The 17,671-nt window shown below is 46.0% G+C and overlaps 1 protein-coding gene across 2 annotated transcripts in view; it reads left to right on the top strand.

Moving 5' to 3' along the window:
* Tgfbr2 (transforming growth factor beta receptor 2) overlaps positions 1-17,671 on the top strand; it is a 98,302-nt gene that overhangs the window by 67,516 nt on the left and 13,115 nt on the right. For both annotated transcript variants that reach the window (XM_028886524.2, XM_028886525.2), the window contains 2 exons: positions 6,235-7,034; positions 10,326-10,467. In XM_028886524.2, the coding sequence (XP_028742357.1) occupies positions 6,235-7,034; positions 10,326-10,467 (942 nt within the window). The remainder of the gene's footprint in view (positions 1-6,234; positions 7,035-10,325; positions 10,468-17,671) is intronic.

Genomic DNA, 17,671 nt, shown 5'->3' with positions numbered 1-17,671 from the left:
CAAACAAATAAGGAGGTCACCATGGAGACAAAAACACTCTAAATGGAGACCTGGGGGTGTTGCTCAGTTAGTACAGAGATGGTTTAGCATGTCCCGAGGTCCTAGATTCCACCTCTAGCACCCTAAAAATTGGGTATAGTGATACACACCTGTAATGCACTCTGGATGTGAGGCCAGAGGATTAGAAGTTCAAGGTCATCTCCAGCTATATATAGAATTTGAGGCTAACCTGAGCTATGTGAGATTCTGTCTCAAAACTAAAGCAAAACTAAAACAAACAAAAATTCTAAATGGATCACGTCTTGATAAAAACCTGGTGAACATAGATGAATTTAAGAGATAGGCTCCTTGTTAGTATTTAAAGTTGTTGAGCAATTCTAAGGAAGGCATTTGGAGTGTAAATTCATTGATGTAAGTGTACACTAGGAAGGAATGTGGGTGGCAGTTTTCCACTCACCTTGGTGATCTGGTGTGTATGTTAATGAAAATTAGATGACATCTAGAGAGATCCTTGAAGAGATGTCCCTGAGTCTCTAAGTGCAAAGATGTCCACATGTCACCATGATCATCTGGAGCCACAGGATATGTATGCAATTGTCCAGGAAGGAAGTGGAGCTAGAATGAGATACACTGTGGAAGGAAGGGCATCCTGTTCCAAGCCACTACCTTAATTAGGACTTTAAAATTGACAGTGTTCATTTATTCACCAGCACCTACTGGAGGAAAGTGCTGTAGGGATCTTTGCTAAGTAAGCATGTTATGAGCAGGCCAGTACCTACTTCCATATTGTAGGAAAACAGAACCTGACTCAGGACTGCTTTAAGTAAAGCATACAATGCTTGTGGATGAGTCATTTAGTACCTACCTGCCAAAGTTCACTGTATGCTGCCTGTGTTTCCTGAGAAGAGAATCACAGAGGGTTTCCCACTGCAGCATGGAGCTCCTTCCCAGACTCAGAAAGCTACGAGCAGAAGCCCCAGTTGCTTATGTGGAAAACCATGCACCAACCCAGGCAGATCTACCAGTGGCACCTGCTACCCGCATGCCAGGGTGACGGATCAGTCTTAAACCTGTCAGAACGCTGTCAGAGAGGCCAGCACTCGGATCCCTTCCCTTTTCCAAGGGCACTTTGTTTTTTGTGCATGTGCACTCTGGAATAATTGAAGTCAGATGAAGCCTGTGGAATTGCTCAGAGAGACTTGTAAACACGTGTGAAATATTACCATACTCAAATGCAATGATCTCATGTTTTTATAGATGAATACGTATTTCTACAATAATACATGGGCAGGCTCTAACAGCACCTCTGAAAAGAAAGAAAAACCGAGATGTCTAAGTGATAAGTAAAGCATACATTTGTTAAGGCGTCTCTTCCAGATATACTGTGATATGAACATGTCTATGATTTCTACTGGTGACATAATCTTGGGTACACCAAACACTTAGAAATGATTCAAAGTATGTTGGGGGGCAGGAGAGACGGCTCAGCAGCTAAGAGCACTGACTGCTCTTGCAGAGGACCTAGGTTCATTTCTCAGCACCCACACAGCAGCTCACAGCCACTTGTCACTCCAATTCCAGGGTATTCAGTGCTTTTTCTGACCTCTGAGGGCACTGCACACACATAGTGCACATATATTCATGCAGGCGCACACACATACACATGAAATAATAATTGTCTTTAAAAATAATAAATGACACATTTTAGTTGAAGGTGAGGGAAGCTGAGGCCTTTGGCTCATTAAGTTCACAGAACCACTGGATTCCACTCATAAAACCCAGGCTAAGAACATTTGCTATTATAAACATAAAGCCTCATTTAAAAACAAAAGAACAAACAAAACAAACAAACAAACAAACAAAAATGAATCTTGAAGAAATTCTACCCAGAGCTATCCCTAATTTTATGTTACATAAAAAACTTTGCATGGAAACTAGTCATACTAGTTTCACAAGTGTGACTTGGGTCCCTGTATGTATGAGGCCCTGTAGCAGGCTCCTGAGTTCCTGTCTCATGTTAGAGCTTTTTCTCCTAGCAGGAAAAAATTGCCTACTTAGGGGCAGTACCCCACTGTGGTTTGGAATTGAGAATGAGAAATGGTCTCTGTGTCTGTGGCATGGCCCTTTAGTCGCCCCACCTGAGAACTGACAGTACGGCTCAGCTGTTTAGAGCACTGGCTGCTCTTACAGAGGACCAGGGTTCAATTCCCAGCACCCACATGAGGGCTCACAACTATCTATAACTCCATTTCCAGGGGATCCAACACCCTCTTCTGGCTTCCATGGGTACCAGGCATGCATGTGGCTGCACAAATATTCATGCAGACAAACACTCATACACATAAAGAGAAAAATAATTGATCGTATCACTGAGCAGATAGCCACTGAAACACTTGGTGTAGCCTCCAATAAAGACACGCACTGTATTCAATTGAAAGGTTACTTAAAGCCAGTCTTCATCGGCTCCCACCAGTGTCACCGGTGGGACATTCAGACATCATGCCATGCGGCTAAGCTCTGTTCCAATAGAGCTTGTGGCAAACATTGCTTATCGCCTGAGTCAGTCTTGGGAAATTAAGCAGTCTGAACTTCAGCTTTCCTCTCTGGGACATGGGTCTTAAAATACAACAGTTTCTACCCCGCGGAGTTTCCTCAGCAATTAAATACAAGAATTATGTAAGTTCTGTGAACCCAGCCAACACATGGTATGTGCTCAGTTTGGGAGTCTCTCTTATTTGGGGGTTGGCAGGAAGAAACACTTTCTGTGACCTCTGGGCCCAGGAGACCCCTGTGTGGCCACATCTACAGCTCTGTGTCTGACAGAGAAGCCCAGGGGCCAACATGGGGCATGCCTGGGAGGCCCTTGTTTAGGTCCAGCCACATTGCAAGCTTCCTTCCGGCCCGAGTTGCTATTGTGACTCCCTTCGCCTCCTCTTTGAAGTTTCTAGATTGACAGATGCTACTCAGTCACTCCACGCACGTGCAGCTTTACATGTAGGTTTAAAGAGGAAAAGGAAAAGGCCACAGGAAACTGGAGGGGAAAGTGATGCTTGGTTTCTGACCTTAAACCAGGGGGTTTCTAGAACCTTCTGCAGTCAATGTCACATGTTAATTACAGGTTGGGTGCTTGCCTGTGACTTAGAAGAAATGGAAATGAGTGAGGAAACCTTTTCTGTAAGTAGCTAGGAATTAGACACTGATCAGTAGCAAATGAACAGTTGGTGCAGACGTTTTAATGCATCGGAGAGGCAGGTAGTGATTGAAAGTCTGAATTGTATTTCCTTATATGTGGAAAGGGATATTCACAACGGACCAAAAGTAAAGTCTCTCCAAATTCTTCCAGTGTATTACAGGGTATTAAAAATAACATTTATGGGATAGGGGGGTGCTGATTTTTTTCTATAAAAACAGTACCAGATAGTAAATCCTTTTGGCTTTACGGAGCAGAGCTGATCTTTATAGCAGGAAGGTCTCTATTAAGAGAATCCACAGACGGCCCCTCTCTCCTTCCCCCAGCCCCTCTGGTTAACAACTGTTCAACGTGTGGGGGTGTCTTCATCACAAGGCTGTATGAAAACTGACTAAATCTGCCTGCTTTAGAACATAAGGCAGTGTTCACCTGCCAGCACAAGCAGGAAATCATGGAAGTGACCCAGCCTGTGCCAGTGGCCACTGTATCTCCGTGGTATCGGATGACCCGACCATTGCCCCTACAGAGCCTCATTGTCCTGAGACAAATTTTCAGTCAGTCAACCAGCTGGAGTCACATGGGGAGCTGATCATTCCATGTCTCCACATTCTCCTCCTTTGGCTTCGTTCAGTGTCTCTGGAGTGACTGTGTCACATGCCAGTTAGGAACCAAGCTCCCTCTAGACACCTTAGTCGTCTTCCTAGCCATCTGGCTTGAACACTCACCGCTCCCCTAACCCAATAACTGAAGTAGCTGAGTATTATCAATTGAATAATTACAAATCCTATGTCTGACATCAAATCCATCTCAATACCCTCTACCAACTCCTTCCCTCCGTCCCCTTACGGAGACATTCTGGAAAGGGTCCTCAGATATGTCACATATTCTTTCTCCCTCCCGTGGCCTTCTTCCTGTGCCTCATGGGTGGTTCTCATCTGTCAGAGAACAACTCAAAGATAGTCCGTGCTCCTGTACCTCCCATGTTTCTCTGAGCTTTCTCATGCCCCATCAACCCACACATTGTACCATATACTTGGCTCCCTTCTGGAATGTCATATATTTTGCTCAGCATTTGTGTGCATGCACTAACTCCTCCACTGGTAGTGTGAGGACAGTGGCATGCCAATAGTAGACAGTCAGGAATGCTGTGACTATAGAGTCAGAACCTAAGGCCTGCTCATTAAGGAGTACTTCAAGTCCAGGTGAACAACACATGCCTAGAATTCTGGCATTCATGTGGATGTCTTTAACTATCCTCTGCCCATTATAGTTACTAATCATGTCCTTTTCCCAAGAGAACTAATAACACATGATCAAAGGTGGCAGATAAACTAAAGTTGCATTGTTAGGTCTTGGGTGTGTTGTCTCCGCCACAAGCAACCAAATGCATGGCAAAAAGAGGGACATTGAGTGGCCAGGAGACTTCCAGAGACCACTTCCAGGCCCAGAGCTGGTGTTTCAGAGTAGTCTGAGAGGGAATCAGAGTGAGCAGAGTGAATTGGAGGTTAGGGTCATTAGGAACAACAGGACTGTGACAGTCTCGGCAGCAGTGGTTCCCAACCTCCCTGACGCTGTGACCCTTTAATACAGTTCTTCATGTTGTGGTGACCCCCAACCATAAAATTATTTTTGTTGCTACTTCATAACTGTAATTCTGCTACTGTTATGAATTGTAATGTAAATATCTGTGTTTTCTGATGGTCTTGGGGAACCCCTGTGAAAGGGTCATTCAACCCTTAAAGCAGTCACGACCCACAGGTTGAGAACCACTGCTCTACAGTTTTATCAGGTTCTAGATGGTTAGGTTACTTTTGTATTGCTATGACCAAATGACTTGACCAGAATTAAGGAAGGAAGCGATTATTCCGTCTTGCAGTATGAATGGATACAGTCAGTCACGGGGTGAAAGCGGGCTGGAAGGACCTGACCACAGTGCATTCATAGGAAACAGGGAGCACACTGAAAACGAGGTTACACATCTCAAGACTCGCCCTAAAAGACCCACTTCCTCTAGGGAGTGAGGTTCCACTTGGTGAAGTTTCTATAAGCTTCCAGAGCATCACCAGCAGTTGAGAATCAAATTTTCAAGCATGTGACCCTGGCAAGGCGCGGAAGGGGGCCATTTAACACTAAATCACATGACTACGTAAGGAACCATTTAAAAGCAGGAGTCATGCCACTTAATTTCTATCCCCGATCCTCAACCTTAGTTATTGTTCAGAACATTGTAGTTACTCAGCTCTGACTGTGCTGACAGGCACGAAAACACAGCCACACAGGAAGAGCATAGAAGCCGTGAGATTACATAACACAAGGCACTTTACTAAGTGTTCTTGGCTTTTCTTAGAGAGTTGCATTTAAGCTAAACTTTGAAGAGTAGGAGGTGCTTGAGTGGATGATCTCAGACCAGGATTATCTGCGCTCCTTCCCACGCTCCCACCTGCTCTGTTGCACATCCAGGCCATATATATGTGTTTGTGTCTGCAAGGTACACAAGTGTGCAAATGTATGCATGTGGATGCTAGTGGATTTCTTAGGAATGACCCTTTTTAGGACAGGGTCTCTCATTTGACCTGAGACTCACTGTTTTGGCTGGACTGGCTGACAAGTGAGCCTCAGAGAGCCACCTGCCTCCATTTCCCCAAGCCTGGAATTACAAGTGTGTGCATTTTGACATGGGTTCTGGAGGTTTAGCACAGGGGCTCATGCTTGCAAAGCAGGTGCCTTACTAACATATCCATCTCCCAGTTCTCCCTTCATGTACGTGATGGCTGCTGAGGAAGAGACTTGGAACCAGTATCTCCCAACATCCTATGTATCAAACTTTGGTTGATATGGTATCCTTGGTCTTACCTGATTTGGTTTTACCTTGGGAAGACATGGATGGTGTGCTAGTATTTAGCATCCCTGGAAAGAATCACTATCTAGTGTCCATGGACACAGTTCAGATGCTACTGTGTGTAAATGCGTGATTGTAGACTTGCTTCCTGGTGGCTCACACCTCCCAAACCTAATCCTTCTCTCCTGCTTTATATCCACATCAGAATACACCACCAGCAGTCCTGACCTGTTTCTGGTCATTATCCAAGTGACTGGTGTCAGCCTCCTGCCTCCGCTGGGGATTGCCATAGCTGTGATCATCATCTTCTACTGCTATCGTGTCCATCGGCAGCAGAAGCTGAGCCCCTCCTGGGAAAGCAGCAAGCCCCGGAAACTCATGGAGTTCAGTGACAACTGTGCCATCATCCTGGAGGACGATCGTTCGGATATCAGCTCTACGTGCGCCAACAACATCAACCACAACACAGAACTGCTGCCCATCGAGCTGGACACCCTGGTGGGAAAGGGCCGCTTTGCTGAGGTCTACAAGGCCAAGCTGAAGCAGAACACTTCAGAGCAGTTTGAGACTGTGGCCGTCAAGATCTTCCCCTATGAGGAGTACACGTCATGGAAAACGGAGAAGGACATCTTCTCAGACATCAACCTGAAACACGAGAATATCCTGCAGTTCCTCACTGCTGAGGAGCGGAAGACAGAGCTGGGCAAGCAGTACTGGCTGATCACAGCTTTCCACGCCAAGGGCAACCTGCAGGAATACCTCACGAGGCATGTCATCAGCTGGGAGGACCTGCGGAAGCTGGGCAGCTCCCTGGCCAGGGGCATCGCTCATCTCCACAGTGACCACACGCCTTGTGGAAGGCCCAAGATGCCCATCGTTCACAGGGACCTCAAGAGCTCTAACATCCTCGTGAAGAATGATTTGACCTGTTGCCTGTGTGACTTCGGGCTGTCCTTGCGCCTGGACCCTACTCTGTCTGTGGATGACTTGGCCAACAGTGGACAGGTAAGTGAGAGCTGGTGCTCCTGACCCTGACCTCACACCTGGCCTCACCTCTACCCCTTTTATTTTCTTTCTGAAAATTTTCAATTAGAGACGTGTGTGTGTGTGTGTGTGTGTGTGTGTGTGTGTGTGTGTGTGTGTGTGTAGGTGCACGTATGTGTCAGTGCACACACAGGTATTTGTGTGGAGCCCAAATATATTCCTCCATTGCTACTCACCTTGTTTTGTGAGACAAGGCCACTTGCTGAAACTGGAGCTCACCAATTTAGCCAGGCTGCCTGGATAGATAGCTCCGGGGATCCTCCTGTCTCTGCCCTCTGCACACAGCGGTGGAATTAGAAGGGTGCGCCACCACAACCACCTTTAGCATAGATCCTGGGAACTGAAGTGCTATCTTCTGGCTTGTGTGGTAAGCTCTTTGCTGGCTGAGCCATCTTCCCAGACCAGTGATTCCATTTTTGAAGCATTGTCCAGGATCCACATGGGAACCCTTTGACTAAGGTGCACTGGAGGATCTCCTTCCCAGGTGACAGCTGATGACTGTCACCGTGGGCCCATCAGGAGCATTGCTACTTTCCACAGCTGGCAAGCAGGGCTCTCTCTAAAAGCCTCCTCGGAATGAAGCGAACTTGTGAAGTTTTTACCTTGTCAGCACTCTCTCCATAGCAGCACATGCAGTGTGGAGGTCATCTTGCTGAGACACAAACAAGTTAATATGTCAGGTCAATGACTCACAGAGTGCTCTGTTAAAAAGAAAAATGTCTTCTAAGACACGCCAGTAAGAACTATTCTTTGGAACAATGGCATCAAATTATTTGACCTCTGTATGACAGGACAGTGATTGACATTGGAGGAACTCATATATGCTGCAGTATCAGACATTTCCGTTTGAAAAACTTCCCTTAGAAATAGCTTTCCCTTTTCCCTGCGGGCCCTGTGTTTGTTTAATGTCAATCATAAAATTGATCACAAGCCTAAATAACCAGAATACAGCCACACATCACATTCATGGAATCCATTGTATGATTTGGTCTTTTCATATGACTTTAATTTAGCAGAGATTTATGAAATTATGTCATATGGGTCACAGGATAAATTAAAATTAAATGGTCGTTAAGTGACTCAGATGGGTGGCAATTATTTTCATCATGAGTCTTAGAGTTTCAAGAATGAAGAAAAAAAACCTGATTTGCAAAACCAAAAATAAACAGGCAAGGGGATGGGGAGATGACTTAGCAGCTAAGGGCACTTGCTGCTCTTACAGAGTGTTAGACTAGGGATTTTGACCAGGTTCCTTTTCTCTGCCAGTTAAAGAATGAAAAGATAGGAAAAAGCCTGGAGGGTGAAGGATTGGAGTGGAGAAACTGAACAACAACAAACAGGAACGGGAAGAATCAGCAGTTGAAGAAAGGTGTTTATTGGACTGAAAAGACACAGACCTGTAGCAGACACACGGCAAAAAGGCCCGCAGAGCATAGAGGGGATGTGGAAAGTGAAAATCCAGGCTCTTCTTGAGGGCTGGGGTTTGTCTTCTCTGAAGGGTCTTCCTCCCCTAATTTAAGGTTGGTCAGTTTGAAGAATGATAGAAGGACTGGTAGACATGATAACATGTCCTGACTGGGCCTTGAACTTGGTGACCCTCTCCATCCGGAGGCCTACTGTTGGGAGAAGAAAAGCTCCTCTCACTGTCTGTCTGCCTTTCATGGAGTCTGTCTGATTCTTAGTCCCTCCAGAGGACCTGGGTTTTGTTCCCAGCACCCACATGGCAGCTCACAATTGTCTGTAACTCCAGTTCCAGGGGCTCCGATGCCCCCTTCTGGCCTCTGCAGGCACCAGTCACACATGTGGTGCATGCAAAATACTCATCACATGAAATAAAACTAAATAAATTACTTAAAAATATAAGCATCTAAAATATCATAGATGTGGCCCTTGAGGTTATCTATAAGAATATTGAATAATAGGATTGCATATGCAGCCAGATTAGTGGCTCTGGACTGGGACACTTGTTTGAGCGTGTTTTGTTTAGAGTCTTTGAAGAGTTCTCAAAGAGAGAAAATAACAGTATGTGTTGTGTCTGCCTGTGTAATTCTCATCATTTAAAACAGCACTATGATTTTTTTGAGAGAGCATCTGCACAGGGCTGCGATGTAGCTCAGTCAGCAGAGTGCTTGCCTAGTGTGCATGAAGCCCCGAGTTTGACTCCTAGCACCACATAAAGTGACTGTGGTAGTGTACGCCTATAGTTTCAGCACTCTGGAAATGGAGGTGGGAGAATCAGCGGTTCGAGGTAATCACTAGCTACAGAGTATGAGGCCAGCTCAGGATACATGAAACTGTGTCAAAAAAAAAAAGGGAAGCAAGGAAGGAAGGAACGGAGGGAGGAACGGAGGGACGGAGGGAGGGAAAGGAAGGGAGAAAGGGAGGGCTAAGAAGATAGAAAATATCACACCTCAGGCTGAAGAGCTGTTGCCAGTTGATGGCTGCTGGGGGAGACGGGAGAAGAGTCATGTTCCTTCAGTGGTGTGGCCACTGTTAGTTACCCTGATCCTGGGGGAGACGGGAGAAGAGTCAGGGAGAAGAGTCATGTTCCTTCAGTGGTGTGGCCACTGCTAGTTACCCTGATCCTGGGGGAGACGGGAGAAGAGTCATGTTCCTTCAGTGGTGTGGCCACTGTTAGTTACCCTGATCCTGGGGGGGAGGAGTATGTTTTGTGGTGGCCTGTAGTCCTGGGGAGACGGGAGAAGAGTCATGTTCTTCAGTGTGTGGCCACTGTTAGTTCCTGTCTGAACGGAGAAGTCATGTTCCTTCAGTGGTGTGGCCACTGTTAGTTACCCTGATCCTGGGGGAGACGGGGGAAGAGTCATGTTCCTTCATTGGTATGGCCACTGTTAGTTACCCTGATCCTGGGGGAGACGGAGAAGAGTCATGTTCCTTCAGTGGTGTGGCCACTGTTAGTTACCCTGATCCTGGAACGCCCGCACCAACGCTTTTCTGAGCAACACTAATCAAATGCAGTGGACCATTTAAAAAAGACAAGGAAGTAGGTAGGGGACTTGTTAGCAAGAAAGGGTTCTAGAAGTAGGCAGGAAATAAGAGAGGAGAATGAGGGTGAATATGATCAAAATACATCATATACATGTATGGACTTACCTAGGAACAAAAGAAGAAACCTCTAGAAACAAACAAAACATCATCTGTGTATGAGAAACCTCAAGCTTAAGTCCCTTCAACAAGTTCCCTCAGAATTAAATTATGTGCTTCATTCTGTGTTTTGTTTTGTTTTGTTTTAAGGTGGGAACTGCAAGATACATGGCCCCCGAAGTTCTAGAATCCAGGATGAATTTGGAAAACGTAGAGTCCTTCAAGCAGACAGATGTCTACTCCATGGCTCTGGTACTCTGGGAAATGACATCCCGTTGCAATGCGGTGGGAGGTACGTACTTGGTGACAGTGCAGTCAGAGGTGGGTCCCCACTCCAAATGATGTAATGGTGTCTGTCTTAGGCATGGTTCCAGGGTTTGGCACAGAGCAGTGAACGCCACACTGGGAGGCAGTTGAGATCGTGTCGTGCATAGCTCTTCCAGGATTACTCTGAACAGCCAAGGTTTCTAAGTGAAAAAACCACATTGGGAATATAAGGCTTTATATCTCCTTTCATACAGCTATTTAGAATTACTTTTCTCTCCCCAGATATCTTAATATCTTGCAGGAGGTGGTCACTAGCAACAGGAATAAGAACGATTTCTATTTACCTAAAAGATGAGCATCTGCCTTTGGTTTCTTCTCATTTGGATTTAAAGGACTGAAAAAATACTTGACTAAACATTTACTCTTGTAGACATGACTTATTTTCCTCAAAACTCAGCAGGGTGGTTTGATACGTCTATTTGGATTTTAAAACTCTGGGAACATTATTGAAGATGATGGCTAGCCCCTAAGACTCCTCTGCCTTTCCTCTGGGAATGCCACCGTCAGCTATCGCCTTTCCTTCTCTTTCTTTGAGCCTTCTCCCCAAGCAGAGTACCACAGCTCTCCCAGGTTCCCTTGTTCTCATCTCTGCTTGCTGTCCATCACGTCCTTCCCACTGTGACAGACTGCCTTGGGGTTTCCATCACTATGAAAAGGTACTGACCAGAAGCAAGTTGGGGAGAAAAGGCTTTATTTCATCTGACAGTGGGTTCAGGTGAACAGTCCACTGTCCAGGGAAGTCAGGTAGCTCCTCAAACAGGGCAGGAACCTGAGGTGGGTGCTGATGTGAAGACGTGGAGCAATGCTGTTTACTGGCTTGCTCTTCATGGCTCACTTAGTCTGCATTCTTAGAGCTCCAAGGACCACCTGCCGAGGAGTGGCACTGCCCCCCAGAGATCTGGACCCTCCCAGATGAATCATCAATCAAAAAGATGACCCCACAAATCAGTCTGCTGGGGGAATTTTCTCAAGTGAGGTCCCTTTTTCCAAAAGGACTTCAGCTTGTGTCAAGTCGACATAAAACTAGCCAGCACAGAGGCTGCCATTGCCTTGATTATAGATAACAATGGACATCCCTTGAGTGTTCTACTCATACTTTGTCTTGGGGGTATTGTTCCCAGATGGCCAGAAAGAAAGACTGGTGGTTCTCTACATTCTGTCTCCATCACCCATGCTCCACTGAATACTTCCCATCAGGTCTCACCTGGAAAATGAGTGCATCCAGCCTTGTCCAGATGAAGTCAAGCTTGGCTTCATTCTCGCTGACTTTTTGTTTTATAATAATATTAAACTTATAAAACAGCATCAAGAAGAACACAGAGAGCTAAGGAGGTGTCTTCATCACTAAAGTCTTACCACACAAGATTGAGGACATGAGTTCAGATCCTTAGCACCCATGCAAAAGGAGGGTTTTGTGGAGGGTGCCTGTAATTGTAGTGCTAGAGAGGCAGACTCAGGATGGCTAGGCAATTGACCCAAATCAGTTTGCTTCAGAATGAGTGAGAGGAACCCTGTCTAAAAACATGAAGAACAGTGTCAGCCTCTAGACCACACACACACATCCCCTCACAAACATGTCCACATTAAATAATCAACAGAACAAGCCACAGCTATCTCACCTTGCCAATTCCTCCGCTGGTCCTGTTTCCTCAGACTGGATGCTTCTGTGTCCTCATCCCAATGGCTCTCAGCTGAACTGCTGCTTAAAAGCCTGAATGCTTAACCAGCCAAATGCTGAACCAGCCAAAACGCTTCTAGTTTCTGGTCCTCACGCCTTATATATCTTTCTGCTTTCTACCACCACTCTCTGGGATTAAAGACTGGCTTTCTGGGATTAAAGGCGTGTGTCCATGCTTGGTTTTTTCCAATGTGGCCTTGAACTCACAGAGATCCAAATGGATTTCTGTCTCTGGAATGCTAGATTAAAGGCATGTGCTATCACTGCCTAGCTAGTGGCTTTTCTGTTCTCTGACCCAGATAAGTTTATTAAGGTACATAATATTTTGGGGAACACAATACTACCACATACTCCCAACTAAACAATCAAACAAAAAATTTTAACAGAGATCTAGGTGTGTAATTCCAGCACTCAAGATGCTAAAGCAGGAGGATTGAAGCAAGTTGTGGGTCAGCCTAGGCTATATCGTAACTTACAGGCCAGCCTGGACTGCAGAGAAGACCCTGTCCTAAACACACAAACCAATAAACAACTGTAACAACAACAACAACAGCAATGCAGACTCTTGCCCACCCACCCACCTTTAGTCCAGTTTAAAACTTAGCCTGCATTCAAAAGAGAAGAGACGGGTTAACTGTATTGAAGCCAGGACATTAACATTGGTGCAGTGCTCTGTGTTGACCCCTAGACCTCGCTTACACTCCAGAATCACCAGGAATGTGCTTACACTCCAGAATCACCAGGAATGTGCTTTCCCGGAAAAGGACTCAGGTTAGGATTCGCATGGATCTCACTGAGCTGTTTCTGGAGTCTTCTATGACCTTAATACTTGTGAAATTGAAACCAGCACCTCAGAGCCTGCACCTACTTTGGGTTCTGCTGGTGTTTTCTCATTAGATGGAGATGACATGTCTGGAACAAGGATGCCACAGACACTGTGGTGACTTCTCTGCACATGGAAGGGATGCTGATGTCAGCTAAGAAGTCTGACTGCCACACAAGGGAAGAGACTCTGACTTGTCTCTGGCCTCACCTGTTAATTTGAGGGTCTACTGAGAATTCCCACTTTAAAGGATTATCACTGTGGCATTTGCCTCATGCAAATGTTTTTTTCTTACCCCTTGTTAATTAGTAGGTATTTTACTCTGAGGGAATCTCTACTCTTCCTCTCACTATCCCTTGGTATTTATCCATTATTTGTGCAATTCTATCAGCTGGGTCAATGGGTATTTCTTCCATTCTGTGGATGTCCAATAATGGTATTACTTATTTTGTTGCTCACATAGTGGCCTCTCTGGTTACTAACCCAAACTTGCCATCCCAACTGGACTCATTACTGGTTCTGAGTCCTCATCCCTTGCAGAATATGTTTGGCTCCCCATAACCCCAAGGAGGATCTAGGTCACCTTTTCCTCATCCCTTATTGAACCACTGTCCTCTATATCTCTGGCTTCTGTGGAGATGGTGATTCCTATCTGGCTGGCACAATTCTCTCCTGGTTTCCTGCCTAAGAGGTCTTCTTCTACACTCCTAAAAGTAGCTGTGTGTGTGTGTGTGTGTGTGTGTGTGTGTGTGTGTGTGTGGTGTTTTCTTCATAGTTAAATTTGTTTAATCAACTACTAGCCATCGTAAATGATTTTCTGCTTGGAAGCTTTGACAGCTCCAAAATGACTCTGTAGACTGATAGGAATGGAGTCAAAGATACCGCTGTCCCCGACAGAATCAATTTACCTGGCTAGCGGTATCTTCTCCCGAGCTCTGGGAGCCGCCGTGCTTCTGTAAACAGCCCCTGAGATCGTGTCTGGTCTCCAGTTCTAACAAGGTAGTCAGCCCAAGGCTCTGGTGCATTCTGCGTTCATTGTTGTCACTGACAAGAGCCCTTTCCTGTTGATATTTGCTGAGTGAGGAAGAATTGAGGCACACATGAGACAGAGCCACGCTTGCCAACTTTTATGGTTTCTAAAAAAAGCTACGGGATAAACAAGTTTCCCCGTGGAAGGAACCAGGATCCATTTCTTTAGTTCATCTCAGAAAAACCCTTTACAACCTTCTGTGGTAAAAACGGGCAGAAATTGAATGGAACCCCTCTTGGCATCCCTTTGTTTCGGCTGTCCTTGTTTGTTGGTAACTCCCCACCCCTGATTCTCTAGTCTCCACTCCCTCATAGACATCACTAGATTGAAGTGTGTGACATCATGTGGCACATCCCTGAGAACACGTCAGCCTCTTCTAAAAGTATCAGATTTGTGTGTGTATGTGTGCATGTGTGTGTTAGTGTGTGCGCACCTGTGGAGGCAGAAGCCAACCTCTAGTGTCTTCCATGGTACTTCTCCGCTTGGTTTTTTGAGAGAGAGTCTCACTGAACTTGGGCCTGTCTGATTTGGCTAGGCTGGGTGGCCAGTGAGCTCCAGGGACCCACCCGCCCCTGCCTTCCCGGACTGAGATTACAAGTGCATGCCACCACATCCAGCTTTTTTAACTTTAGTGCTGGGAATCCAAACTCAAGTGCTCATGGCAACTGAGGTATCTCCTCAGACCCTTACATCATTTTCTAAATGTCTTTTAAGACAATTTAAAGACCTTAAAGATAACTTGGTTAACCCAGGATTTATGTCAGAAACATTTATTTTCATGTGATTTTTATACATGGAGAGCACATGAAACATGAAATGTGTCCCCCGCAGACACAGGCTTCTGCATCCTCGTCTCTCCAGAATCGCAGGTGGACAAGCCGGTCTGGTTGTCACCCCAGAATTTTGGAGTCTGCTAGAAAGACTTGCACTTAAAAAAAAAAAAAGCACATGCTTTTTAAACATATACACATACATATTATATTTATCACCTTTCTAATACAATAGATAACAAGTTACTCTACTTGCTAGGGGACTTTGATGTTTCAGTGTAAGAGGGGAACTGTAACTGCTTCTTCCAAAGTGTGATCTTTACTCACATGATGATGTATGATTATTCTTTTCATCAGCTGTTGAATTCCAAAGAGGAAGGGTAATAATAATAATAATAATAATAATAATAATAATGTAATTACAATAATAGTAAGCAGTAGTAGCAGTAGTAAACGCAGGCCCCTTGAGATGGCTCAGGGCAGAGGTGCTTACTGATGATCTGAGTTCAATCCTTGGAGCCTATGTAAAGGTGGAAGGAGGGAACTGACGTTACAGAGTTCTGACCTCCACATACATGCTGTGGCTCATGCACCCACACCCTCCCACAATAATCATTAATTAATTAATTTAAATAACAATGCAGAATATATTTCTATTTTTACCCCACAATTGGGTCAGCTAATATCCCTTCTACATGAAGCAGGATATTTGGCATTATGTGGACAGATGTCCCAGGAGAATTAAGTCCTTCCTGCCTTACTTTAGGATTCTGTGATGATGGTGAGTGTGACTTTCCTGTGGATGCCAAGCCTAGCCCCTTCATCACCTTAGGCCCCTCCTCCCTTCTCTGGCCCCAGCCGGCCCCAAGCTTTGTCCTCACTGAGAATCTCCCCATCAACTCCTTTCAGGACCTGTCTCTGGACTCCATTTCAAGCAGTTTTCTGGGACTAACACTGTGGTATGAACTTCCCTGCAGTCAGGGGCTGTCAGTTATACAACAGCTGTTAAAGGACCAGCAGAAGGAGACAGACAGGGAGCTAGCTAGCGTCCAGGCCAGCCTAAATCAGTGGATGCCGAGGGAGGAGCAGTGTGTCAGCCTGGACTCTGTGCAGAGCAGCCCCAGGGAGGGAAAAGCGCACAGCCCAGCCCTGGGGGTGTTCCCCTCGGCATTACCAGGAAGACAGTGTAAACAGATGATGAATAGTTAAGTCTGAAGCTGAATCTAAGCTTCCTTTTGCGTGCAGTTCACCACAAAGCTGCCCAGACGATCACAGAAAGGGGAGAGTGGAGTGAAGAGGAGGAAGGTTTGGTCCAGGTTAAGAAAGCCCCCGGGGAATCACAGACACCATCGCCAAGGCAGTCACTTCATCATCAGTGTGTTGAATCCACCAGAATCACATTTGGGGCACACTGCAGTCAGCCTCCCTACACAGATGAGAAAACCAGTGTCCAGGGGTGGGACAACCACGGAGCCAGGACCCTGTAGCCACAGGCCTTCCCTTCCTGGGACAGAGTCAGCCTGATTGGTGGGGAGAACAGGGAAAATGAATACCCAGAGTAGTGTGTGGGGGTCAGAGCCCCTCTATGCATCCTGCACTGGAGGCACAGCTCTTGAGAAGTACTGGATGAGGCAGTACTCCCTAGGGACCTCATTTCTGAAAATCTGCATCCCTGAATTTTCCTGTCTCCCTTGATGAATTCCAGAGTGTGCATGCATGTGTCTGGGTCTCTCTGTGTGTTGTGAGAGAGCTTGTATGCATGTGTGTGTGTGTGTGTGTGTGTGTGTGTGTGTGTGTGTGTGTGTGAGAAGAGAGAGAGAGAGAGAGAGAGAGAGAGAGAGAGAGAGAGAGAGAGAGAGAGAGAGAGTAGACCAGAGGTCAACCTCAGTACTGTTCTCAGGCAATGTCCACTTTATTTTATTTTATTTATTTTTTTTTTTTTTGAGACAAAATGTCTCATTTCCTTAGAACTTGCCAAGTAGGCCAGACTGACTGGTCAGCCAGCCCCAAGTATGCACCTGCCTCCACCTCCTCTAGAATGACAGGCATGTGCTGCCACACCTGGGATTTTTAATTTTGGTTTCTTCTGATAAAATCCAGGCCCCGGTATTTGCTAGGCAAGCATTTTACTGACAGTCCTCTTCCCAGCCCCCAGATCCCAGTTACCAGAGCCAAGGCTCTGCCTCTGTACACGGATGCCTTAAAATCTGACTTCTTTCTCCTGCTTTCTCCAAGGATGTAGTCCTTCATACATTCCTCCACTTATCCATTTCGTTCACTCACTCAGGTGACATCTAATGAATGACTCTGTGTCCAGGCACTCTGCTCCCTGCTGAGGAACAGGAGTCCGTTTTTGTTTGTGAGGCATGGTCTTGCTAGGAAACTCACAGAGGCGTCACCCTCACGACTGCCTCAGCTCAGCCTCCTGGTACTGGAATGTTGGGAAGAGCACTACACCTGGCAGAGCAGAGGTCCAAAGGGTCCCTCTCCCCCGGCCAGCAGCTCTAGTGAGGAGTGAAGCCGGGATAGGTCAGCAGCAGATCTGGTGGCCAGCAAGGGATGGGTGGGTGTGATCATTTTAGCAAGAAAATTCCAGCAGACTTCAGACACTTTGAGCATCTCAAAAGATTCATTAAAAAAAAATGAAGAGAGCAAACTGAGTTGTTCAAGGAGAACAGGATGGAAGGGTGGTTGGTGTGCCTCTGCTTCCTAATGGAGAGAAGACAGGAGATCTCCACTGGGCAAGGGTAGAACTGAGATTGGCTTCTCTTTTACAAAGAACCTCTGTCCCAGGCCAGGGCTTGGCCCGGGGTCCGGGCAAGCGTTTGCACAGTGGTGTGTGGGAGTCGGATGAGGGAGGTGTCTAAG

The sequence above is a fragment of the Peromyscus leucopus genome, chromosome 7, assembly GCF_004664715.2.
Source record: "Peromyscus leucopus breed LL Stock chromosome 7, UCI_PerLeu_2.1, whole genome shotgun sequence".
Classification (NCBI taxonomy): domain Eukaryota; kingdom Metazoa; phylum Chordata; class Mammalia; order Rodentia; family Cricetidae; genus Peromyscus; species Peromyscus leucopus.
Note: the sequence above shows the minus strand (reverse complement) of the source record. Positions and strands in the feature narration are given on the sequence as shown.